This window comes from Papio anubis, chromosome 4 (assembly GCF_008728515.1).
Source record: "Papio anubis isolate 15944 chromosome 4, Panubis1.0, whole genome shotgun sequence".
Lineage (NCBI taxonomy): Eukaryota > Metazoa > Chordata > Mammalia > Primates > Cercopithecidae > Papio > Papio anubis.
In genome coordinates, this window is record NC_044979.1 from 181,670,183 (window position 1) to 181,696,349 (window position 26,167).

The 26,167-nt window shown below is 54.6% G+C and overlaps 1 protein-coding gene across 7 annotated transcripts in view; it reads left to right on the forward strand.

Annotated features, from left to right (window-relative positions):
- Positions 1-26,167, forward strand: part of PCNT (pericentrin) — a 120,311-nt gene that overhangs the window by 86,020 nt on the left and 8,124 nt on the right. For 5 of the 7 annotated variants that reach the window (XM_031665839.1, XM_031665840.1, XM_031665841.1 and 2 more), the window contains 13 exons: positions 751-1,629; positions 2,628-2,783; positions 5,414-6,121; positions 7,551-7,653; positions 11,345-11,499; positions 15,086-15,190; positions 16,206-16,379; positions 16,984-17,179; positions 18,383-18,605; positions 18,882-19,032; positions 19,849-20,535; positions 24,550-24,794; positions 25,599-25,701. In XM_031665839.1, the coding sequence (XP_031521699.1) occupies positions 751-1,629; positions 2,628-2,783; positions 5,414-6,121; positions 7,551-7,653; positions 11,345-11,499; positions 15,086-15,190; positions 16,206-16,379; positions 16,984-17,179; positions 18,383-18,605; positions 18,882-19,032; positions 19,849-20,535; positions 24,550-24,794; positions 25,599-25,701 (3,885 nt within the window). The remainder of the gene's footprint in view (positions 1-750; positions 1,630-2,627; positions 2,784-5,413; positions 6,122-7,550; positions 7,654-11,344; positions 11,500-15,085; positions 15,191-16,205; positions 16,380-16,983; positions 17,180-18,382; positions 18,606-18,881; positions 19,033-19,848; positions 20,536-24,549; positions 24,795-25,598; positions 25,702-26,167) is intronic. The other 2 variants (XM_031665845.1, XM_031665844.1) reach the window with 2 other exon arrangements.

A 26,167-nucleotide genomic window follows, 5' to 3' on the forward strand; every position in this document is an offset into this window, starting at 1 on the left:
CAAATGGGTTAGAATTTTTCTATTTTTTGTCATTACCAGTAATGTTATCTTAAGAGAATAGAGTTTGGAGCTGTATTGACATAGATCTCAATCCTGATTTTCCGCTTACTATTTTTGTGGGTTTAGAAAGATGTTTAATATCTCAGTTTCAATTTTCCTGTCTTTAAAGTGGAAACAATCGTATTTCCTTACATGACTGAGGATTATGTTTCATGGCACAAGTAAACTCACTTTGATGCCTGGTGTCACCGAGGTGGCAGTGGCAGAGACGCCTGCGTCACCAGCATCACCGTGAGCAGTGTTGGGATGGAAGGGGAGTGTGCCTGGCTCACCGCTTTGTTGGTGCAGATTCTCTGCCCAGGTTTCTTTCCTCCTGGAGTCAGAACGACACCTAAAATCTAATGCACCTTCAGGAAAATCAAACAAATCAAGTTGTTTAAATATTAACAAAATAACATGTAAAGGGTGGTGAAAGCATCATTCTGTAGACGTCCTTGTGTGGAAATTGGCTGCGTTAGCACTTTGTCCCACGATCAGACGTGGAGCACAAGGTGTGCGCCAGGGCCCAGTTGCAGCCCAGGCAGATGTGGAGTGCATCCCGAGACCGGGAGTTGGCTTCTGTGGCTGCTTTGTTTTTCAAGCTATGGAGTCTTCACTCCAAGAATGCATTCAGGAGGTAACGCGTTGTGAAGCAGGGACATTCTGAAGTGGATACATTTAATTTGCCACTGAAATGTGCTCTCTCTTCAGGTCGTATATACCAGAAGTTCTGAGATTGAAGAGCTGAAAGCCACGATTGAAAATCTGCGAGAGAACCAGAAGCGATTACAAAAGGAGAAAGCAGAGGAAATCGAACAACTCCATGAAGTCATTGAGAAGCTGCAGCACGAGCTGTCCCTCATGGGGCCCGTGGTGCATGAAGTCAGCGACAGTCAGGCTGGCAGTCTGCAGAGCGAGCTGCTCTGCTCTCAGGCCGGGGGCCGCCGCGGGCAGGCCCTGCAGGACGAGCTTGAGGCCGCGCTCGAAGCCAAGGAGGCCCTGAGCCGGCTGCTGGCTGACCACGAGCGCGGGCACAGCCAGGCCCTGGAGGCCCTGCAGCAGCGCCTCCAGGGTGCAGAGGAGGCTGCGGAGCGGCAGCTGGCTGAACTAGAGCGCAGTGCAGCCCTCAGGGAGGCTGAGGTCGAAGGCATGGCCTCCCGGATCCAGGAGTTCGAAGCTGCCCTGAAAGCAAAGGAAGCAATGATTGCCGAGAGAAATTTAGAAATTGACGCATTGAACCAGCGGAAGGTGGCCCACTCTGCCGAGCTGGAGGCCGTCCTGTTGGCCTTGGCCCACATCCGCCGCGTGCTGGAGCAGCAGCCGCTGGCAGCTGGGGCGGAGCCTCCCGAGCTGCAGCGGCTCCGAGTGCAGTGTGCCCGCCTCAGCCGCCAGTTGCATGTGCTGCACCAGCGGTTCCTGAGGTGCCAGGTGGAGCTGGACAGGCGGCAGGCCTGCAGAACCACAGCTCACACATGGGTGCCCGGGGCCCACCCACAGCCTCGCGTGGATGGTGGCGCCAAGGCCCAGGTCCCTGGCGACATGGAGGCCTCCCACGATGGTGCTTTGGAACCGGTTGTCCCTGACCCACAGGTAGGCCCCCTCTGCAGGCCATGGCAGGGTATTTTTTTCTTCCTCTCGTACTCCTTTTCTCCTTTAATTTTAATGACTTCTCTCTGTGCTGGGCACTGGGGGCTGCAGTTGTCATGGCTCATGACACAGCAGAGAAAGGGGCCTGAAGCGCAGACCTGCCTGGGCGTGTTCCGGGTCAGTACGCAGTGAAGCTGGGCTGAGGATTTCACTGTTTCGTGCCATTTTAAGCTTATTGTTTTAAGCTTTCAAAAACAATTATTTCGTTCACATGATAGGGACTGTCCAGTGAAATGGAGCTCACTGTGTGAGGCGGGTCCACTTGAGCTGCCTCTCTGGTTTCTAATCAAATAGTTTATCTGTCGGTAAGCAGTACCTGTGTGAGATGTGGTAAGATCTGTCGATAGGCAGTGCCTGTGTGAGACGTGGTAAGATCTGTCGATAGGCAGTGCCTGTGTGAGACGTGTGAGACGTGGTAAGATCTGTCGATAGGCAGTGCCTCTGTGAGATGTGGTAAGATCTGTCGATAGGCAGCGCCTGTGTGAGACGTGTAAGATGTGGTAAGATCTGTCGATAGGCAGTACATGTGTGAGACGTGTGAGACGTGTGAGACGTGGTAAACAAGCTGCTCTTTTGGAGCTGGAGGCCCTGCAGAGAGTTGTCTTTTAAGGCTCCCACTTGTGTTTGAGCAGAGCCTTGGGCACTTGCTGGCTGCCACGCCCACACCAGCTGGGTCTTTGTAGAGCGGCTCCTGCTCTCAGATGCCCCAGTCCACCTTGCTCTGTGGCATCATCCTGGGTCGGGGCAGCTTCCTGCTGGGTCCTCAGCCCCGTTCCCATGTGGCCTGCTGTCGACCAAGGTGCTTGGCTGTGGACGGCACTGCCACCTCCCTCTGGCATCCCTGCTGGTTGCCATACTGGCTCCCAGCTCCAGGCCACCTGTGGGGCAGCCCCAGCAGCAGCCTCCTGCGTGCTCAGCTTTCGTCTGTCTCCTCTGTCAAGGGTGATCTACAGCCCGTCCTGATGACGTTGGAGGACGCACCTCTCTGCAAGCAAGAAGGCGTAATGTCAGTGCTCACCGTCTGCCAGAGGCAGCTGCAGTCGGAGCTGCTCTTGGTGAAAAATGAAATGCGCCTGAGTCTGGAGGACGTAGGCAAGGTGTGGGGACGGGGGAAGGCGCGAGGCCCACCTGGGAGAGGCTGGGTGTAGAACACGTGGGTCCTGCCCTGGGCAGAAGCGGGTATTCTGCTGAGGTGAGGAGCACAGTCTGTGCCTGCAGTGACATGTTCTCTGAATCCTTTCTGTTCTGTAACAAGCTGTCCATGATTGTTGTGAATTTTCCTACATGCTCCATTGAAGCCACTTTCTAGAAACAATCAGTTGGGTTTTTTTCTTTTAATTGATACAAATGGATTTAACTGTGCTTCAGGGTTAGTTCTGGGTTGTCTTTTCATGGGAGGACCACATTGCCCCCATGGGCGTCACCTCAGCTCAGGACTTTGATGGCCAGTGTCTGGTTTACTTTGAAAGGCTTCAGATTTATTTTTTTAATGTGTTCATCTCACTCCATATTGTCACTTGAAAAAAAGCTGACAGTTCTTTTCCCTGAGGAAGGAAGTTGCACCTTGACAATCTCAAATCGTAGTGGAGTTGAGATTTAGTGAGAAGAGCGGGTACTGGTGCTTCTCCAACCCAGTGCACCAGGGGTGGGTCCTCAGTGCCCCCTCGGAAACACCTGCGCAGGAGCTGCCCTCTCCTCGGGGCGCATCAGGTGCGGATGGCACTTTTATTTTTTTCTCTTCTTTTTTGAGACAGAGTCTTGCTCTGTCACCCAGGCTGGAGTGCAGTGGCATGATCTCGGCTCACTGCAACTTCCACCTCCTGAGTTCAAGCGATTCTCCAGCCTCGGCCTCCCGAGTAGCTGGGATTATAGGCACACGCCACCATGCCCAGCTGATTTTTGTATTTTTAGTAGAGACGGGGTTTCACCATGTTGGCCAGGCTGATCTCAAACTCCTGACCTCAGGTAATCAGCCCTTCTCAGCCTCCCAAAGTGCTGGGATTACAGGTGTGAGCCACCACGCCCGGCCACAGATGGCACCTTTTGATGCATTGTCTGCACCTCGCCTCCTCTAGTCCAAGGCCCAGCACAGGCCCCGCTGGACACACAGCCACCCAGCCCGTCCTCCTCCTCCTCCCAGACACACATCCATGCACCCTCCTCCTCTTCCTCCTCCTGGACACATAGCTGCCTACTCTCCTCCTCCTGGACACAGCCACCCACCCTTCTCGTCCTGGACACACAGCCACCCACCCTTCTCGTCCTGGACATTGTGATTGCCTGAGAGCCGACGATTGCCTTTATCGACGCGCTGATTGCCTGATATCGACGTTCGACTATGATTGCCGGAATAAGATTGATGCCTGACGATTTATGATTTCGATGCCTTTTTCCGGATATGACTTCCTGGCGATTTCGGGATGCCGCCTGGATATTGCTGACCCTCCTCCTCCTCCTCCTCCTGCACACACAGCCACCTACTCTCTTCCTCCTGGACACACAGCCACCACCCTCCCTCCTCCTCCTCCCTCCTGAACACACAGCCACCTACTCTCTTCCTCCTGGATACACAGCTGTCCACCCTCCTCCTCCTCTTCCCCCTCCTCCCTGATGTTGGCTAAATGTGCCCCAACTACTCCTCCAGGCTCTGAAACCCAGAGGCTCTAACACCAGAAGTGCTGGGTGGGTATTTTATGGTCTCAAGTGTGGCACCGAAGCATGCTTGGTGCTGAAGCCTGCTGAGATGTGGGCTCACCCGAGCCCCTCGCAGCCCTCGGGATTGTCCCTGGGACGTCGCTGGTACGTGTCTTGCATGAGTGCAGGTGCCGCCTGTTCCTGGGTCCACACTGCGTGCACCTCATTGGCATTTAGAGCCTGAAAGATTCTGAATTCCGTAGAAATCAGGGAAGGACGGGCCTAGGCCCGCAGTTCTGAGGAGACCCGTGAACCTGATTCATGTGCTTGTCACGTGCTCTCGGGAAATACATTCTGGTGGAGAGCCCTCCACGTCTCCTGCAGCAAACGGTCTTGAGGCCCTCACGACAGGAACGTTTCTTTGAATTTTTTTTTTTGCCCAGGCTAGAGTGCAGTGGTGAGATCTTGGCTCACTGCAACCTCCACCTCCTGGGTTCAAGCAATTCTCCGCCTCAGCTTCCCGAGTAGCTGGGATTACAGGCACCCGCCACCATGCCCGGCTAATTTTTGTGTGTTTAGTAGAGATGGGGTTTCACCATCTTGGCCAGGCTGGTCTTGAACTCCTGACCTCGTGATCCACCCACCTCGGTCTCCCAAAGTGCTGGGATTACAGGCATGAGCCACCGCACCTGGCTCATTTTTTTAAATTCTTAAGAGAAAGCTCAGCCCTGCCTGAGCTGATTGCCAGATTCTTAGAAGTTACACACAAAGAAACTCCAGATTCATCACATAAACCGCAATTTTGTGTTTTCGGTGCTCAGATATAGAACCTTCCCATCCTTTTTCCCTTGTGTGAAACTTGTGTCCTCAGTCACCGCAGAAATAGGTTATGACAGTTGCCTTTTAAGCAAAGAGATGTAAGTCTTGGTTCTGTTTCTCAGAGAATTAAATAAACTTGAAACGTGCAGGGCTCATTGTGGAATCACCCGAGTGCTCCGAAACTCCCTGAAATCCGCCATGAACACCAGACAGACAGGCGCGACTCCTGGTAAGCCGGGCATTCCACCGTGTGCCTGTTCTCTTTTACCTGCAGGGTAAGGAAAAAGTACTGGAAGATTGTCAGCTGCAGAAGGTCGATCTGATAGCTCAGGTGAAACAACTTCAGGAAAAATTGAACCGTTTGCTGTATTCCATGACCTTCCAGAATGTGGATGCTGCTGATGCCAAATCTCCATGGCCCTTGGCCTCAGCACACCTGTTGGAGAGCAGCTGGAGTGATGGTTCCTGTGACGGCGAAGAGCCTGATACATCAGCCCCCACAGATGCGTGTGATGCCAGTGCAGCCACGGGGGGTGTAACTGATGTTATCAAAAATCGGGATTCCTTGATACCAGATGAAATGCCAGATTCTCCCATTCAAGAAAAGTCAGAATGTCAGGACAGGTCCCTTTCTTCACCAACCAGCATGCTTGGCAGCTCCTGCCACCAGAGCCACGCTGCGGAGGCTGGGCCCCGGAAGAGCCCGGTCGGGATGCTGGACCTGTCTTCCTGGAGCTCCCCTGAGGTCCTCAGGAAAGACTGGACCCTGGAGCCCCGGCCCAGCCTCCCTGTGACACCCCACTCAGGAGCCCTGAGCCTGTGCAGTGCCGACACCTCCCTGCGGGACAGGGTGGACACCTCACTACCACAGCCCCAGGGGCCGGGCCTGCTTTGTTCCCCAGGTGTGTCCACAGCAGCGCTGGCCCTGCAGTGGGCTGAGTCTCCGCCAGCTGATGACCACTGTGTGCAGAGGACGGCTGTGGTAGGTGCCTGCCCTGCTCCTAGACCTGCTGTTCCCGTGGGAATGTGGCCTGCCCGGCGCCACGGCAGCTGCCATTGTTTGTTCACCTCCTGACAGCGCACACCTCGCAGTCCTGTGTGGGGCCAGCTCTGCAGGACTGGCATCATGGGAGCGTTTAGATTATTTCAGTTGTTCAGGTCTTTTTAAAATGCCTGAGATGCATTTGCCCGCCTCAGACGTACCCTGCGCATGCTTCTCCACTGACACGGACACCAACAGGCACAGCCGCAGACACGTCTTCGTGTGTGATGGGCGTAGGGTTCTTTTTCCAGAATGGTTTTTTAGATTTATTTTTAGGAATGCTGCTTATTTTTTTTTTATTTTATTTTTTTTGTGAGACGGAGTCTTGCTCTGTCACCCAGGCTGGAGTGCAGTGGCGCGATCTTGGCTCACTACAACCTCCGCCTCCCCAGGTTCAAGCAATTCTCCTGCCTCAGCCTCCCGAGTAGCTGGGACTACAGGCGCCGCCACCACGCCCGGCTAATTTTTATAGTCTTAGTTAGAGACGGGGTTTCACGGTGTTGGCCAGGCTGGTCTCAAACTCCTGACCTCATGATCCACCTGCCTCGGCCTCCCAAAGTGCTTACAGGCTTGAGCCACCATGCCCAGCCGGAAATGCTTCATATTTTTACAGGTTTCACATATACTAATTAATTTTAATAATTTATGAGTTAGATCATATTATTTCTAACATAATCATTTTGGGATTTTGTGTATCTTGAGTAACATAAAATTAAAAATCAGATACGGTTGGGCTCACACTTGTAGTCCCAGCACTTTGGGAGGCTGAGGCGGGAGGATTGCTTGAGCCCAGGAATTTGAGACCAGGCTGGGTAACACGGTGAGACCCCATCTCTACAAAACACACACAGTCAGCTGGGCGCGATCGTGCTGCCTATGGTCCCAACTCCTCAGGAGGTTGAGGCAGGAGGATCACTGGACCTCGGGAGGTTGAGGATGCAGTGAGCCGAGATGGAACCACTGCACTCCAGCCTGGGTGACAGAGTAAGATCCTCCCTCAAAAAATAATAATTTAGCAGATACATATTCTCTGAAAAATCCATATACTATCATTTCATGTAAAACAATTGAAATCTGAAATATTTGCTGTTGGCTACATTAAAATATTCCTAAAGAGCTGTGCGTGAATCTGATGAAATTGTTGGAAGCATTGTTGGAATAAACAATGCTTTTTTAAAAAAAATAAATTGTTGGAATCTGATTAAATTGTTGGAACACCTGCATGTGTTCACCAGTTTTGAGTTGTTTCATTTGGGGTCTACGTGGGAAGATAAATTCAGGCCTTTGGAAGTTTTCACCTGGCAGAGTCAGCTCTATGATGTAATTACTCAATATGTATGACCATTTAAAAATCTCTGTGTCTGAACAGGAGAAAGATGTCGAAGATTTTATCACAACGTCTCTTGATTCTCAAGAAACATTAAGTTCACCTCCTCCTGGATTAGAAGGGAAAACTGATGGAAGTGAGAAAAGTGAGTTGGTTATCTTTCTTTTTTCATTTTTTGTTTCAGTGGTTTCCTATCAGAAAATAGTCAAAGAATTCCTGCATCCTTCGCCCGGTTCTGCGTCTGCCCCTCACTGACCTCCACCCCGGCTCTGCGCTTTGTCAGGCGTGCACCTGGGGCCTCTTGACTCTGAAAACACACCTGTACCTTTCACACAGCCAAGGTTGCCAGCCCAGGTCACACTCCACCCTGGAATGTTCGCCCTGATCCAAGGCTGGCGTCTCAGCTACAGCTGCAGACCTTGCTCAGATTTCGCCGACTGTCCCAGTAGCATCCTTGATGGAAAAGACACCCCAGCTCACAGGCCATGTTCAGGTGTCTTTGGCGGGATGGAGACTGGGGTGGCGCGCCCCATGTTTCCAGGCTCTGCTGCCTTGCCTGCCCACCCTGCCCTTCCCTCCCCTTGGGGTGGTCATCCCTCTCTGTGCTGTGGGTTTCGGGGCGCCGGCCCTGGACAGGAGCCAAGGGGCTGCTGACTGTGTGGTGTGTCCTCACGATGGCGTGTAGGGGGCTGCGTCTCCCTGGGCCTCATGGCGGGAGGTGCGTGGGCTTGACTTGGGCCTTTGTCTGTGGTGATGCCTGCCAGGTTTCTTCCTCCTCCTCCTGTGGGAGATGTGGAGACTGAGTATTCTCTTCCCTCTCATGCTCACGCCCACTGGTCTCAGCCTCCTCCCTTGGTTGCCCTGGCTGGATCAGTTGTGGTGGCAGTTACCTGCCACACCGTAATTTTTTTAATTTCATAACTTTTCCTACAATTGTTGTCTTTTCACAAGTCAGTCACCTTTTGAGATGCTCTTTTTAAAAAATCTGTTGAATTTTCCAGTGATTTAGTGATTTTTGAGAACATAGTCACAATTTAATTGGAAATTTTAGTATTTGCAGAGTAGGGCCAGCAGCTTTTTAATTTTGTTTTTATTTATTTGATGAGTAGTGAGCACGCAGGGTAACAATTATGGGTGCTGAGAGGACCATTCCCTGAGCAGCCTTTGTCCCAGCTCCCCACTCAGGACTGCAACTCCCTGGGGATGCCCATGTTCAACTCCCAGAAATGTCTTCTCGTATTTGCTTTATTTTCAAAACCTGTTTGCTGTTTAAAGTAGCATCTTCAGCCCTCCTAGCAGCAAAGCCCCTCGCCATGCGCCCCTTGCCACACGAGGTCCAGTCTGCACGCCTTGTGCTGTCACAGCCGAGGTTTGCCCTTCAAGGACGCACCCCGTGTTCCAGCAGAGCCGCTGGGAGCACGTGTCCCCCTCGAGCCACTTTTGTTTTTCTTGGCTTGGTTTCTTCTGTGTTCTTCATTGCTGGTCCTCGCACACGGTGTCCGGGTGAGTGTCATCCGAGCCTTCCGAGCACAGCAGGTGCTTCCCCACCAACTCTCAGGGGCTCCCAGGTGACCCCTTGTCCCCCTTCGATGGTTCCTTATTTTATTTTTCAAGACAGGTTCTTGCTCTGTCACACAGGCTGGAGTGTAGCGGCGTAGTCTCGGCTCACTGCAGCCTCCACCTTCCATGCTCAAGTCATCCTCCCACCTCAGCCTCCCAAAGTGCTGGGATTACAGGCATGAGCCACTGAGACCAGCAGGCCCCATATTTTTTAATGAAACATGTCCCCAGAGGCCTCTGTAGAAAAGGTGTCTGGCAGGTGCTTGTTTGTGAGAACTTCCTCTTCTCCTTGGTGGTTGTCGGTCAGTTGGCTCTTGGGTTGGAAGTCATGTTTCTTCAGGTACCGCGTGCCTGTCCACCGCCTCCGTGCCTGTGCCCTCCAGTGACGCACGACCTTGGAGGGGCCTGCGTGGTCAGGGTGGTGGATTTCTTCCTCGTTTGTCCTTCCGTCGATCACATCTCCTTTGGTTTTCTCTCTTCTTTCTGTAAATCCTGTTACTCAACTATATCGGGCCTCCAGAATTGATTGTGAAATCTTCTTTCCCTATTTCTACTCCTTTTATTTTTGTTCTCGTTTCTAAGAGGTTTTCTTTAGACCTTTATTTTTCAACGTTTGTGCTGAGCGTTCTGTTTCTGCGCTCGTATTTTAAATTTCTCAGAACTCTCTTATCCTAACTGTTCCTCTCTCCTTTAGCTTCAGCTCCTTGGTTTCTTTCTTTTTTGGGGACGTTCTTGAGTTTATTTTTGGCACAGCCAGGTGAGAAGTCCCTGCACCTGGAGGAAGGTGTTGGGCCCTGAGGTGAAGCATGGTTTTTGCTGAAGGCACAGGGTCCGGTGGGACAACGGGGAATGTGGTCTTGGACTCGTGGAGCTCTGACCACTGGCTGGTGGCACCTGCTGGCTGTGGTCTCCTCTGGATGGAGTGGGCCGGGTGCGGTGCTAGGCACCCATGTCTCAGTGGCACTGGGTAACAGCGTCTGCAGCAGTCACATCCCACAGTTCCTGGTACACGCTGTGGGTGCCGCTACAGGAGCCGTGGCTCAGGGAAATGCCAGCGTCCTTCACCCTCTGGGATTTCTCAAACACCTGCCTGCAGTAGATGATTTCCCCAAAGATTTCTTTGTCGTCGTCTTTATTTGAGATACACAGGGCAGAAGTAGGACTTGGCAACATGATTAGGCACAAAGATTTGTAGGCGGTGGGGGGTGGCCTGAGGCATTTTGGGGGGTACAGGCAGCGACCCAGCACCCTCAACCCTCGCACCGCACCTGAGGCCTTCGTGCTGCTCTCTTGGCACTTGCCGCCACTCACAAAAAGCACTTTGTTCGTTTGTTTTGCGAATGAGGTGCCCGTTATTTCTCTGAGGGGGTCATCATCATCCTCTGAGGTCGTCCTCTGCCTGCGTCGCTGGCCTCTGCTCCTGCCCAGTGTGCTCTGTGCTCACCAGGCTGTGCCGGGGCATCCCCAGGTGCCAAGTGCTGCAGCCTCCGCTCCCCGGGGAGCTTTGTCCGCACAGGAGCCCAGTCTCGCTGGCATCCTCATCCTCTTGCTGGGAAGGTCCAACACCCTTTTCCCAGGGTGCCTCCTCCTCATCTGGGCCTCATGTCACTGACACGATCCTGCCTCGGTTTCCAAAGCATCCCCCTCCCTGTGGGCTGGCGCAGCTGCAGGTCTCCGGGATGGACCAGGCCCTGTGCATTGGGAGGTTTTGAATTTTCCTCCTTAAGACCCCGTGCCCTCCTGACACAGGAGCTGCACTGCAGAGGGGAGCTGCACTGCAGGGACCCCACTGCAGGCACAGTCAGTGTTTCCTGAGCAGTCATCGGATGCCCGTCTGCTGCCTGCCTTTGCTCCGTGCTGGGGATGCCCCGTCCGCTGCCTGCTTTTGCTCTGTGGCTGGCGTGGAGGGTGCAGGCCGCGCACGTCCCACTGCTCTTGAGGGCTTGCCTAAGACATCTGGGTTTTGTGGAGTCTTTGGGGGCCACGTCTGGAGAAGTGAGTGGAGGTCCCCTAAGGCTGGCGCGGAATGGGGGACTCAGGTGATGTACTCAACCTGTGAAGTTGCGTTTTCTTACTTGACGTGCGTCATTCTGACCGGGGTTATGTTTTTATGAAAGTATTTTTGGGGCCCATCAGTGTTTTCTCTGTGAGCAGAATCACAGCATGGTTGTCGCTGGGGCTGCTGGCCAATCACCCCTGCCCTGCCTCTGCAGTACGTCCCCCGCAGAACCTCCTGGAGAGCTGTGGGGGGGACCCTGACCCTGTGGTGTTTCTAGGTGATGGCTCGGGTTTTGGAGCAAGACTGAGCCCGGGGTCAGGAGGCCCTGAGGCTCCAACTGCTGGTCCTGTGACCCCTGCTGCTATCTCTGGAAGGTTTCAGCCACTGCCGGAAGCCATGAAGGAGAAGGGGGTGCATCCGCAGCACGTGAAGGTATGGCTGGCGGGGGCGGCTCCACAGGTGCCCTCACAGCTCCCCAGGTGCAGCCTCGGGGCACCCCCAAGCCCTACGTCCTGCCTTGCCGGGGAGAGCCTGGGAGGGGCAGCCTTTCCTGGGTGCCTCTGAGCACCTGCCTTTTAATGACTCACACGAGCCTGGGAGGGGCAGCCTTTCCTGGGTGCCTCTGAGCACCTGCCTTTTAATGTCTCAGCCCCAGCCCCACGGTGGCCCCGGAAGCCGCCTGCCCAGCTCTGTGCTGGCCCCTTAGGTGACCCCCTCCCATCCGGGCAGGGAGGTTCCTGTGAGCCCGTGGGCGGGTGGTGTTGCTCCACAGAGCTGGTCTGTGCCTCCCTCCCGCCTGCGTCCTGTAGAGAAGCCGAGGCTCTGGAAGCCCCGATGCTCTGGGACAGAGCCGGGGTCTCCTCAGAGGATGGGAGAGAAGCCACTCAGACTCCTTGGAGTCAACTTTGAAGGCAGAATTTTGTGAAACTTTTCGTAGGTTTTCTTTTCTCTCCCAGCTTAGCAGATCATTTATGGCAAAACCATTGACAAAAACTTGGTCAAACAAGTGAGTGAGAGAACGAGGCCCCTGTGGGTCCTACTCAAGTGGTAAACACATTTCCAAACAAAACCGTTTTCACCTCAGTGAAACCTGTTCTGAAACTGCACAGTGAGTCCTCACTTAGCATTGCCCTTAGGTTCCTGGAAAGTGACCTTGTAGGAAGGACACTCCTGTGCTGCTGGCCGCAGCTCCCGTGATCTCAGCAGGCCCTGAGGTTGCCTTTGTTTACATGCGTTTCAAAGTCTCGGTTTCCAAAACCCATCCGTGACGTTAAGTGAGGACTTACTGCATTCAGAATAAAACTTGTTTTACTTTATTTGGCTGGGCATAGTGGCTCATGCCTAGAATCCCAACACTTTGGGAGGCTGAGACAGGAGGATCACTGGAGCCCAGGAGTTCAAGACCAGCCTGGGCAATGTAGTAAGACCCCTCTCTGTCAGAACTGAGTCAATTAAACCTCTTTTTTTCATTTAAAAAAAAACTTATTTTACTTTCTTAAACATGGAAATTGGAGATAATTTATTTTTTTAATTGGTTTTTTATTTCTTCTTTGCATTTCTTTTTTTTTTGTGAGACAGAGTCTCTCTCTGTCACCCAGTGGTACAGTCATGGCTCACTGCGACCTCTGCCTCCTGGGATCAAATGATCCTCCCACCTCAGCCTCCCAAGTAGCTTGTATTACAGGCATGAGCCACCACACCCAGCTAATGTTTGTATTTTCTGTAGGGATGGAGTGCTACCATACCCGGGCTCGTCTTGGGCTCCTGAGCTCAAGTAATCTGCCCACCTCAGGCTCCCAAGATGCTGGGATTACAGTGTGAGCCATTGCACCTGGCCTCAAATTTTTATACAATATAAAACATCAAGGAGATGTTTCTATTAGTGTTTCCTGTGAAAACAACCTAGTATTAGAATTCCTGATTTTAATGAATAAATTTGGTTGCTAGTGTTATCATAAATTATGAAACATACTTAGGTTTCATAATTTAGAAAGAAAAGCAAAAAAGGCAGGAAAGGACTCCTGTAGCCCTGGAGGCAGCAGCTGTGAAGTGGGGGGGAGAGGAAGAGGAGGAGCTGCTGTCCAGGGAACAGCTTTGAAATGTCCCAAGTCCAGTTGAAAATCACAAGGAGATTTTTTCACAGATATCTTAGACTGTTTCAAACTCCGGGTTTTCCTTTATTGTCTTAATTTCTGGCCTGTGTTTTAGAGTGTGGAGCCCCGGGGTTGTGCCCACACTGGTGCGGCAGTGGGGATCTGAGTGGAGCTGGGTGCTTGCCCTGCTTGGAGGTGGCTCCAGGCACATGGGGGACACCCGCTGCTCAGATGCAGCCACAGACGCCAAGAGTGTGGTCGACGCTGTAGCGGCCCTGTGGCACCTCTGCTGAGGAGTCCTGAGCACAGGTGGGGCCCTGGCCACTCTTGGCCACCTCCAGCCATGCCTGGAATTGAGCCGTGAGTGGGCACGGTATGCTTTGGAAACGAGGACCGCCCCCCCGCCGACAGGCAGAGCCGCCTGGTCCTGAGAGTGGAGGTGGCAGAACCTCAGCCCCAGTGATAGTGTCTGTGGGACCCCCCAGGCTGCCTCACGGGCCACATTCCAAGGTGCCCATCAGGCTCTGCCCCACTTCCTGGCCTCACGGGACCCCAGCTGCGAGGGCCCCGCGTCACTTGGTGGGAGGCTGTGCCCCAGGGCCTCTGCATCTCTTCTTCGTAAGAGATGTTTTTTAAAATGCATTTTCTCCTCAATATAAGATCTAGAAAAGCATATTAAAAAGAAGGAAATGGCCTGTCGTCTGCAGCTGGAAGGGAGGGGCCGAGCAGCTTCAGGGCCTGCCAGCCGCCCTGCTACCCCAGCCCTGCTCCCACTGACCCCCCAACCCTGCTCCCCACCCCTCCCCCATCTCCGCTCCCCCCGGCACTGCCCCGCTCCCCCACCCCCACTTCCCCCCACCCCGCCCTGCTCTGCCACAGACCTTGGTTTGCATCCATCCCATGCCACATATGTTGTATTTAAAGTAAAATTGTTTTCAGTTGTTAAAGATAATTATCTTTAAAGTAAACATAGTATGCAATTTGGTGTTACTACTTTAGTGTTAATATTTGACTTTTTTTGGGCATGTCATTAAAATTATAGGAAACCATATTTTCAGTCAATCACACCCCATCGTAGGCCTCATCATTGCTTCATTTTGCATTTCCCTCTTTTTGGACTTTTTTAGATTATTTTTCTCTTCAGGTTTTTATGCAGACGTGTGCTCTGCTTGGGGGTGTGCTCACGTGGTGGTGACTGTGCGGAGCATCTGGGCTCTGGGCTCTGGGCTGGTCGTGACACCAGCTTCTCCATGGGGCTGTTTGCTTGCCCCTCCGCCCCTCTGGCGAGAGTGAAGTGTGTGTCCAGACACCCGCTGCAGCGTACTCAGTGGTATGAAGCAGCTGCCTCCTGCTCACAGACCTGTGGGCCGGGACCTCGGGCAGGGCTGTTGGGGATGGTTTTCTCTGCTCCCCATGCCCGACACAGGCAGCTTCACCCCACGCTGGTGGTTGGCACTGGCCTCGGCCGGACCATGCATAGAGGCCTCCTGGGTGGCCATCGTGTGGCCTCCTGGTAGCATCCCAGGAGGGCAGGGAGTGCATGATATGTCTGTGACCTTGCTGTGGACATTGGCCTGAAGCTCTGCCCTGAGCTTTGTCCAGGCTTAGACAGGGGACGGTGTCCCCGTCAGGGAGCAGGTGGAGTGGAGGAAGTGGCAGGGCCATCTTTGGAGCAGCTAATAGAGAAATTCACTCCAAGCCTGGCTTCTGTGTGATCTCTCTGAAGGTCGGGGGAGGTGGGCTTGAAAACCTTGTAGCTTGAGAAGTGGGTGCTGCCTCTACAAAACCGAGGTGATGCCCTCCCTCTCCACAGCTGCCCACCCTTCACGGAGCCCTGACTGCAGCTCAGGGCTGCAGGTGATGTAGAGTGTGGCTGTGTGGGGTGGCAGGCGACTCTCTCCTCCTGACACACTTTCCCACCACAGGCTTTGCTGCAGATGGTGTGTGACGAGAGCCACCAGATCCTGGCACTGTCAGAAGGCCTTGCACCCCTGACTGGCGAGCCACACCCACCCCGAAAGGGAGACAAGGTACAGGAAGACTTGCTCTGTGGGGGAAAGACGCAGTTTTGTTTTGCGCCTCACACACTTCTTTTCCAAAGGATTTAAGGAGCTTGCAGTAACAGCCGCATCCTTAGGGCCACGTGAAGGCTAGGATTTTTTCTTTTCTTTTTTTTTGAGACGGAGTCTCGCTCTCTCTCCCCCAGGCTGGAGTGCAGTGGCATAATCTCGGCTCACTGCAACCTCCACCTTCCCAGGTCAAGCGGGTCTCTGCCTCAGCCTCCCCAGTAGCTGGGATTACAGACACACACAACCACGCCCAGCTAGTTTTTGTATTTTTAGTAGAGATGGGGTTTCACCATCTTGGCCAGGCTGGTCTTGAACTCCTGACCTCGTGATCCACCCGCCTTGGCCTCTCAAAGTGATGGGATTACAGGCGTGAGCCACCATGCCTGGCCTAGGATTTCTTTAGCATGGCCAAAAAGACAGACTGAGGTCTAAGAACCCTGGGGAGGCCTCCTGGTCTCCCACAGCTGGCACAGGCTCTGGGGGCAGGTTCCCTGCGGGACGTGGAGGTGTGTGTGGGGCAGAAGGGCTCAGGACTTTTGGGCCTGCGGACTCGGCCCATGCCAGCACTTGTCCCTCAGGGCCTCTCCTCCTGCCACTCAGTGTGTGTCTTCTCTTCTGTCAGGGTCATTTCTGTTTGAACGGCTGCCAGTCTGCTCAGCTGCCACCACTGAACACCTCAGACCAGGGGCTTAAACAGCAGACATTGATTGCGCCTGTTGTGGCATCAGGGTGCCCACAGTGTTGGGTTCTGGTGTGGGTGCCCTTCCTGGTTTGCAGACAGTGCCTCCGTGCTGTGTCCTCACATGATGGAGACAGCGAGTGAGCTCTGGTGTCTCTTCCTCTTCTTACGAGGCCTCATTTACCCTGAATCACCTCCTGCAGGCCCCATCTCCAAACGTAGTCACACTGCAAACTTTGGGGCACAAGCATGCAGGTGCATCTGTGAGGAGGCCACATTTCTTCCTTCATCCTTTAGGACGTGCCCACCGTGTGCCCTGATTGGAGGGGGGAGCTTCTGCAGGTTGTGCAGGAGGCATTTGAAAAAGAGCCGGAGATACAGGGGGTTGAGCTGCAGCCCCGACTCAGTGGCTCAGATCTGGGGGGTGACAGCTTCCCGCTTGAAAGGCTGGAGAAGGTCGTCAGTGAGCAGGTGAGTATCAGCTCTGCCACCAGGCCTTAGTTTACCCCAGGGGTCCAGCCCCGGCAGAGAGGGTGACACAGACTGTTTTGTGTGTGAATTTCGCTTTGCGTATTTCTCTTGGCTGCTGGAATGTGGCTGTGGCTCACCCAGGCGTTCGCACTCAGTTCATGCAGGGTGCTGCACTTTTCCACCTGCAGCTGTAACCGGACGGTGTGCTCGTGATGCACGTGATGCATGGCCTCACTCTCTTCTGAGATAAACGGCTAAAGAAACGTTCTCTGTTCCAAGTAGCCCCTCCTGGGTTGAGAGATGCTCTGTTTGCAGGGCTGGGTGGCGTTGGTGCCACGGGGACACTGTAAATCCTGTCCCCGCCAGCGTACACATGAGGAGACCTAGTGTGGAGAGTAACTGGCTTGCAGGCCTCACGCAGGGTAGCGCAGCCCAGCCCTGACGCCTGCAGGCCCCAGAGCTGAGGCCCAGGAGCTACTGTGCACCCACCCCAGACTCAGTAGGCTTGCCCTGGTGGAGCGTGGTTAGAGGGCAGGCCGCAGGGAAGGCCGGAGTATGGGGTGGCTGCCCGGTGCTCAGGCTGCTTTTCCCGTTCTGCCCCCAGGGAGACCTGCAGGAAAAGTCCCTGGAGCAGCTTCGCCTGCCGGACCGGAGCAGCCTGCTGTCCGAGATCCAGGCTCTGCGCGCCCAGCTGCGCATGGTGCACCTGCAGAACCAGGAGAAGCTGCAGCACTTGCGCACGGCCCTGACCAGCGCGGAGGCGCGTGGGAGCCAGCAGGAGCACCAGCTGCGCAAGCAGGGTGGGTGCCCCTGTCGACGCTGCCTGTGGGGCCCGGCCTCTGCACCTGCCCACCTGACGCTCACCTGTGTGGCCTTGGGAGCAGAGGGTGGTGACAGGGCGTCATCTGGTCAAGCCCCTGAGTGTTGCCGTGGTTGTCAGCTGATAGAACTGAGCAGAAAGGACCCTGGAGACAGGCAGCACCCAGTGGGGCCAGCACAGAGGCCTCACTGCTGGGCCTGGTGTGGGCAAGAGGAGCCTGGGTTGGGCTCAGTGCTGGCAGATTCTTGGGAGCTCGCACTAGAGTTCAGGAATGTCTTTTAGGTTTCTACATTTAACGTAGCTTCTTTGGGAGTTTTTATGTAGACGCTCAGGTCATCTGTGCATAAGTAACGATTGATTCTTCATTTCCTGCCCACATTCTCTCGTGTGCTGTGTGGGCAGACGCCTTTCCCTGCTCTTAGTTTTAGGGACAGGAGCTGGTCTCGTACCCTTGCATGTGGGGTCAGGCGCCCTTGGTCAGCTCGGGGAAGCGCCCTCTGTTCCTAGTCTTGGATTCTGTCAAGGGGAATGGCCTTGCAGTTCAGCCCATGCCCTTGTCCCAGCACCTGTGCCCTTTGTGCTCTCTGGGGCTGGGGCCGGCACTGTCCAAGCGCTCGTGAGGGGCACGGTGTGGGGGGCGGCGCTGTCTGACTGCTCGTGAGGGGCATGGGGGCGGGGGATAGGCTGGCGCTGTCTGAGTGCTCGTGAGGGGCACTGGTCTGTTTTCTTTTGTGCCTTTTGGTCTTGGTGCTGGGTAGTGCCAGTGCCACGGGGTGTGGGAGTATTTGGGAAGCAGCTCTCCGCCCTCCGTTGTGTGGAATTTCTTCCTTAAACTTTGGGAGAATTTTCCAGTAAAGCCACCTGGCCTGGAGTTCCTCTGTTGGAGGCAGTTTGGGGTGTGAGTGGGGGTGGGGTGGCGTTTTAGGATGGCTCCAGGACTACATCACCCCTGGACTCTGTGTGCTCCCGGCCAGGAGGGTGGGCCCCGGAAGGAAATGGGCCCAGAGGGCAGAATGGAGCATCCTGGTTCTACCCGCAATGAAAGCTTCTAGTCCACAGAACCTCCTTTCTTCCCGAAGCAGATAAACCCCACGTCCCCATAAGTCTGTCTCTAACCAGGTGTCACTTGTGTAGCACGGGGAGCTCATGGGGTCCTGTGTTTCTGTTCTTTCGTCTTTCTCAGTTGAACTGCTGGTCTATAAAGTAGAGCAGGAGAAGTGCATCGCTGGCGACTTGCAGAAGACGCTGAGTGAAGAGCAAGAGAAAGCAAACGGCGTGCAGAAGCTCCTGGCGGCGGAGCAGAGTGTGGTGCGAGATTTGAAGTCCGAGCTCTGTGAGAGCAGGCAGGAGAGTGAACGGCTGTCCCGGTCCCTCTGCGAGGTGCAGCAGGAGGTCCTCCAGCTGAGGTGCGCCTGATCCACCTTCCCTGGACACTGGCAGGAGTCTCGCCGTTGTGGCCACGGTTTTCTTGATGATGAAGGGAAACAGAACCTCTGGTGGGCCGCAGTTGGGCAGCCCCAGGGGCACCACGCCCTGCTGTGCCTGGGTTGATAATCCTGTGGTGGGGGGTGAAGCACATGCGCGTGACCTGGCAGGGCTCTGCCTCCCCTGCTGGAGCTCCCAGCCCCCGGGAGCACACTCTCGCCCATGTGGTCAGAGTGTTCTGTGACGTCTCCACGCAGATCCATGCTGAGCAGTAAGGAGAACGAGCTGAAGGCCGCGCTTCAGGAGCTGGAGAGTGAGCAGGGGAAGGGGCGTGCCCTGCAGAGCCAACTGGAGGAGGAGCAGCTCCGGCACCTGCAGAGGGAAGGCCAGAGTGCCAAGGCCCTGGAGGTAACAGGGCGTCAGGGCAAGGCAGTCGGCATGGGCCGAGTCCACTGGAAGCCTGAAGCCATGTTCCTCTTTCCTCCTCCTTTTCCTGTTCTTCATGGCAGTGTGCCCAGTTGACAGCAGTGTGAGGTAGCAAGATAGGGCTGTGTTTTCAGGTAAAATTGCACCTTGGGGTAGTGGCAGCGACCACAGGGCATACTGTGCGATGACCCGTGATGGCACGATACCCCTGCTCAGAGCCCCCACTGTCCCCGAGCACTTGCTGTGGAGATGGACACAGCCTCCTCGCTGGCCATCCAGACAGAGCGCAGCCTCAGAGGTCTGTGCACTAGGCGGGCTGGTGGTGGGGGCCCTCTGCTTTGTATGGCAGAGGCTCAGCAGGCATCCTGTGGCTTCCAAGCAAGTCTGTGCCAGTTCCGTGTGTTACGACTTTCAACAGCATGGAAATGGTGGTTCATAGCAAGCAGGGTGTGCATCTCTGAGCCTCTTTGGTGGAGTGATTTTCTGGAGAGGGGGCGGGCAGGGGACATCTCTGAACCATTTTCTGGAGAGGGACAGACGGGGAACATCTCTGAACCCAGGACGCGTATGTGCAGCTACTCAACACCACTTCCAAAAAGAGTATATCATCTCCGCTGTCCGGGTTTTTTGTTACTTGATGAACTAACAAAAAGTCTTATCCCTACATATGGCTAATAGGGTGCATTTCAAAAGGTAGAACTGCTGAGCTAAAGTATATAAACAAACGTGGACAGGAAAACCATGTAGATGCTTTCCCGCTTGATTCGGTGTCTTCCATCGTGTGTGTTTGCTGTCTAGGAGCTGCGGGCGTCTCTGGAGACACAGCGTGCTCAGAGCAGTCGACTCTGTGTGGCACTGAAACACGAGCAGACGGCCAAGGACAACCTGCAGAAGGAGCTGCGCATCGAGCACTCCCGCTGCGAGGCTTTGCTGGCTCAGGAGCGGAGCCAGCTCTCCGAGCTCCGGAAGGACCTTGCGGCTGAGAAGAGCCGCACCCTGGAGCTGTCAGAGGCCTTGCGGCACGAGCGGCTCCTGACTGAGCAGCTGAGCCAGAGGACACAGGAGGCTTGTGTGCACCAGGACACACAGGCCCATCATGCTCTGCTGCGGAAGCTGAAGGACGAGAAGTCCCGGGTGGCGGACTTGCAGGCGATGCTTGAAAAGGTGCAGCAGCAAGCCCTGCGTTCTCAGCAGCAGCTTGAAGCTGAGGCTCAGGAGCACTGTGAGGCGCTCAGGAGAGAGAAGGAGGTAAGTGCCACCCTGAAGTCGACGGTGGAAGCCCTGCACACCCAAAAACGAGAGCTGAGATGCTCTCTGGAGAGAGAGAGGGAGAAGCCAGCGTGGTTGCAGGCAGAATTAGAGCAGTCACACCCACGGTTGAAAGAGCAAGAAGGACGCAAGGCTGCGAGGCGGAGCGCGGAGGCCGGGCAGAGCCCAGCGGCTGCGGAGCGGTGGAGGAAGTGGCAGAGAGACAAGGAGAAGCTGGTGAGAGCCGCCTGCCGGCGGGGCGTCCGCATCTAGAAACGATAAGCAATTGGAGTTAGGATGGTTCACGTGGGGGACGTGAGATGGACGTCTGGCCCTCTGATCTGGTCTGCCCTGGCCTGTGTGCCCCGACGCTGGCACCACACTGCTGTCACTGTAGCTTTCTGGGAAGGATTGAAATCAGGAAGTGATTCCTCCAGCTTCGCTCTTCCCTTTCAGGACGGTTTCAGCTCTGTGGGGCTTCTTGCTGTTCCACGGGAATCTGAGGAGTGGTGTTTGTGTCTCTGCAGAACCTGCCACTGGGACTTTCTTAGGGACTGTGTTAAATGAGCTGATTGCTCTGGATAGCGTTGACATCTGGACAGTGTGAGGTCTTCTGATCCAGGGTTACAGAAGGTGTCTCTCCATTTAATTAGGTTTTTTTTTTTTTTTGAGATGGGGTCTGGCTCTGTCACCCAGGCTGGAGTGCACTGGTGTGATCTCAGCTCACTGCAGTCGCCACCTCCTGGGTTCAAGCGATTCTTCTGCCTCAGCCTCCCGTGTCGCTGGGACTGCAGGCGCACACCACCACGCCCGGCTAATTTTTGGATTTTTAGCAGAGACAGGGTTTTCCATGTTGGCCAGGCTGGTCTCAAACTGCTAACCTTGGGTGATCCGCCCACCCCGGCCTCTCAAGCTGCTGGGATTACAGGCGTGAGCCGCCGCACTCAGCTGTTTACGTAGGTCTTCTATAGGTTATTTCAGTAGTGTTCCATTGCTTTCAAAATATGAGTTTTATACTTTTGTTAAATTTATTTACTTATTTTTTGAGGCCGAGTCTCATTCTGTCACTCAGGCTGGATTGCAGTGTAACAAACTCAACAATGTTGAATAGAAGTGATGACAGCAGGCCGGGCGCGGTGGCCCACGCCTGTAATCCCAGCACTTTGGGGGGCCGAGGTGGGCGGATTACTTGAGGTCAGGAGTTTGAGACCAGCCTGGCCAACATGGCAAAAGCCTATTTCTACTAAAAATACAAAAAATTAGCTAGGCATGATAGTGTGTACCTGTAATCCCCGCTATTCGGGAGGCTGAGGCAGGAGAATTGCTTGAATCCGAAAGGTAGAGGTTGCAGTGAGCTGGGATTGCGCCACTGCACTCCAGCCTGGGCAACAAGAGAAGACTCCATCTCAAATAAAAAGAAACTCTTCGGAGTAGTCGTAGTTTCTTATGTCCAGAAGCCTTGGAGGGCGGGGAGGTGGTTTGGTGCCGCAGACAGCGCGGAGAGCGGGGAGGTGGTTTGGTGCCGCAGACAGTGCGGAGAGCGGGGAGGTGGTTTGGTGCTGCAGACAGTGCGGCTGAGCGTGGCGGGGCGTCTACACAGGACCCCGGCTGAGGGAGAGATGGCGTGTGTGTGTTTGCCTTTCTCCTGGGCAAGGGCTCTACCTTTCATGAAATGCTCAAAGGAGTCTTTACTTTTTGAGAACTTTCTGAAACCACGCCTGAAGTTTCCAGCCAAAACTTTTAATTTAATTTTGATTATTTATTAAAAAGAATAGTAACACGAGTGCTTAGAAAATGTTTTCTAAGTTGCATTAGTAACTTGCCTTTAGGACGCACCTTGACCTGTATTTTGAGTGAGGTGGCCCTTCCAGAGTATTTGTGGGTTTTTTTGGTTTGTTTGTTTTTTTGTTTTTTTTGAGGCAGAGTCTTGCTCTGTCTTCCAGGCTGGAGTGCAATGGCATGATCTCGGCTCACTGCAACCTTCACCTCCCGAGTTCAAGTGATTCTCCTGCCTCAGCCTCCTGAGTAGCTGGGATTACAGGGGCCCGCCGCCACGCCCTGCTAATTTTTGTATTTTTAGTAGAGACGGGGTTTCCCCATGTTGGTCAGGCTGGTCTTGAACTCCTGACCTTGCGATCCGCCCACCTCAGCCTGCCAAAGTTCTGGGATTACAGGCGTGAGCCACCATGCCCGGCCTCCAGAGTGATTTTTACTGAGGATAGTGAATTTGATCTGGATTATAGAATCCTTCTCTAGCTGTAACCGTGGAAGCCTCCCAAGATAGTGGCATGCCAGAGACAATTCCATCTTTTCCAAATGATATAATCTCATTAGTTCCTCTGTATCTTACTTTCCTTACTAGAAAATAGAAAAGATAATCATTCCCGTTTAAGAGGCCCGAGCGTCGAGTGAGGCGCTGTCAGGAGGGTTGAGTCTGAGCTGCATCCTGGTCACCGCGGTGGCAGGGACGCTGGTGCCACACAGCGCAGGCTCAGCTGTGGGTCCTCTGGGCTGGGGTGGCCTCAGCTCCGTGCTGGGGTTCCCTCCCTGACACGGCGACCGCCTCTGTGTGTGCATCTGGGGCCTCTTCCCGCTGGGTCTGTCTGTATTTTGTCACAAGGAAGCCCCAGTGGCGCTACTGGGAATCCGAGGCCCTTCCAAGGCTGCTTCCTCCCTCCTTGCCCCATCGTGCAATAGACCTTCTCTCCTGTGGCTGGCGGGAGTTGTGCTCTGGGCAGGGGCTCAGGCGCTTGCTGACATGCTTCTCCCGGGCACCCGACATGGCCCGTGCCCCCATCCTGCAGAAGGGAAGGCTGCTGCTCCTTGAGGTCTGGCTTAGGAGCCCAGGCCCACGTGGCCACCCAGGCTCAGCCCCAGCGCTGCACTCAGGCTCATGCACAAATGTGCCTGTCCGTGTCTGTGTTGGTCTGAAGGTCTGGACGTGGGCATGTTTGGGGCCAGGGGACCGGGAAGCGTCGTCCTGTCTGGTTCAGCTTCTCAGGCTCCTCTCCTTTGGACCCCGCGTGCTTGCCCTGGGCCTGAGGAAAGCCTGATAGTTTTAAAAACTACAGTGAAAACGCTTAGCACTGAGTCACTCTGGGGCGTGATTCAGCTGCCTCCGTGCTGGAGGCACACAGGGCAGCACAGCACGAGGGTGTGCAGTGCATTAGGCCGTGGGTTCCAGTGCAGGACCACAGAGGCCGCCTGCCTGAGGGCCTGTTTCTGGCCTGTGAGGGGCCTCCCCTGTAACGCGGCTGTGTGTGTGTGTTTTTTTTTTTTTTTGAGACGGAGTCTCACTTTGTCGCCCAGGCTGGAGTGCAGTGGCGCCACCTCGGCTCACCGCAAGCTCCGCCTCCCGGGTTCACGCCATTCTCCTGCCTCAGCCTCCCGAGTAGCTGGGACTACAGACGCCCACCACCACACCCGGCTAATTTTTTTGTATTTTTAGTAGAGACGGGGTTTCACCATGTTAGCCAGGATGGTGTCGATCTCTTGACCTCGTGATCCGCCCGCCTGTGCCTCCCAAAGTGCTGGGATTACAGGTGTGAGCCACCACGCCCGGAGCGGCTGTGTGTTTTGGGCTTTTGCCTGGCAGGTTTTTTTTTTTTTGGAGCCGGAGTCTCACTCTGCTGCCAGGCTGGAGTGCAGTGGTGCAATCTCGGCTCACTGTAACCTCTACCTTCCAGGTTCAAGCGATTCTCCTGCCTCAGCCTCCCGAGTAGCTGGGTTTACAGGTGCACGCCACCATGCCTGGCTAATTTTTATATTTTTAGTAGAGATGGAGTTTCCCCATGTTGGCCAGCCTGGTCTCAAACTCCTGACCTCAGGTGATCTACTCGCCACAGCCTCCCAAAGTGCTGGGATTACAGGCATGAGCCACCACGCCCCGCTGGCAGTTTTTTTTTTTTGAGATGGAGTCTCGCTCTGTTGCCCAGGCTGGAGTGCAGTGGTGCGATCTTGGCTCACTGCAAGTTCCGCCTCCTGGGTTCACGCCATTCTCCTGCCTCAGCCTCCCAAGTAGCTGGGACTACAGGCGCCCACCGCCACGCCCAGCTAATTTTTTGTATTTTTAGTAGAGACGGGGTTTCACTGTGTTAGCCAGGATGGTCTCGATCTCCTGACCTCGTGATCCGCCCACCTCAGCCTCCCAAAGTGCTGGAATTACAGGTGTGAGCCACCGCGCCCGGCCAGCAGTTTTGGTTTTGGACACTGACGTGAACGTCTTCTCTATCTTTTTTCTGCTAACAACAGCGAGAATTAGAACTGCAGCGTCAGCGTGACTTGCATAAGATCAAGCAGCTTCAGCAGACGGTGAGAGACCTGGAGTCGAAGGACCAGGTGCCTGGCAGCCGCCTCCACCTGGGTTCTGCCCGCAGGGCTGCTGGCTTGGATGCGGACCACCTCCGAGAACAGCAACGAGAGCTGGAGGCGATGAGGCAGCGGCTGCTCTGTGCTGCCGGGCTTCTCACCAGCTTCGCCAGCCAGGCCATGGACAGGTGTGCACCTGCGCCACTTGGTGCTTGCTGGTCCCTTGCAGCCACGCCTCTGTCAGAGACCCCTCCCGAGGGCTTGGGTGCGTCTGGTGTGAGGCCCCTGCTTCTTTATACTTAACGCTGTAGTCCTCTTCCTGGGACTCTCCTGAGGGATTCCAGATTGGCAGGATGGCATGTTCATATTCTAACGTTAGAGAAAAAATTCTGTGATTCAAACTACGCCTGGTGTGGGGCGTCCATGTTTCTTTGAGGGTTGGCTTGGTTCTCTTTACACTGTGCAGTTGCTCACAATCCACAGGGTCGGGTTTGGAGCCTCCTGTGCCCCCCCCGGCTGGCGCTGCCCAGTGTCACTCAAGGCCACTCACACCCAGGATGACGATCGTGATATTTCATATGGGCAGAAAGAGTAATGCTAATGTTCATCTTTTTCCCTATACACAGAAACTCAGCAAATACAGTTCTCCTTTCTATACTTGGACTTAATGTATAGAGCAGCATGATTTCCCTTAGGACAGCATTTTAAATCATTAGTTCCAGAGGAAAGCCGCGGGGCCTGGCAGGCGGCGGCTTCCCGTACTCAGTGGCGAGTCTCCCGGCTGGAGGTTTCTGAGCTCTGCAGAAGCGTCCACCCACAGGCCTGTTCCCCCCGGGCCTCTGGCTCTGCCTCATGGACGAAGTGATTGACACACAGGCTCTTCAGGAACCTGTCTTCTCCTTGTTTCTCTTGAGCCAAGAGTTCTTGTTTAGTTTTGGATAATGGTCACTTGGGGTGCATATGAACCTTTAAGTGCCCATTTGTTTTTACAGGACAGTTAACGATTGGACATCATCCAATGAGAAAGCAGTGGTGTCGTTACTGCACACGTTGGAGGAGCTGAAGTCTGACTTGAGCAGGCCCACCTCCTCCCAGGTAAGGGTGAGCGCCCCCAGGTCCCTGCCCCGGCTCCTCCCGCAGAGGGGCCCTCTCGGCAGCTTTGTGGTTTCTTTTTCATGCTGCCCAGTTGTTCTTCCTCCCTTGCTGTCTTCTCTAAATTCATGGTTGCTATCTGGGTGAGTGGGTGGGGTCGACCCTGTGGGCCGAGTGGGGACGGATGTCCTCCATGTCCTGGGGCACTTGTGTGGTCTTCGGGGGCTGAGCCCTGCTGCCCATGGAATGCTGCGTGACTGTGTGGACGCCCCCCAGTGCTGCTCACTGTGCATGACCTGAACACACCGCCGGCTGCAGTCAGGAGGGGCTGTGGTTCTGCTCTGGTGCTGGGCTGATGTTCACCTCCACCTGGCCCCACCTGCTGGCTTTGTTTTTGTGTTGATGGCCTTTGCTAGAAACAAAAACCCAAGTCCTCCTTGGAAAGTCTGAGCTCACCGTAAGCTGCCTC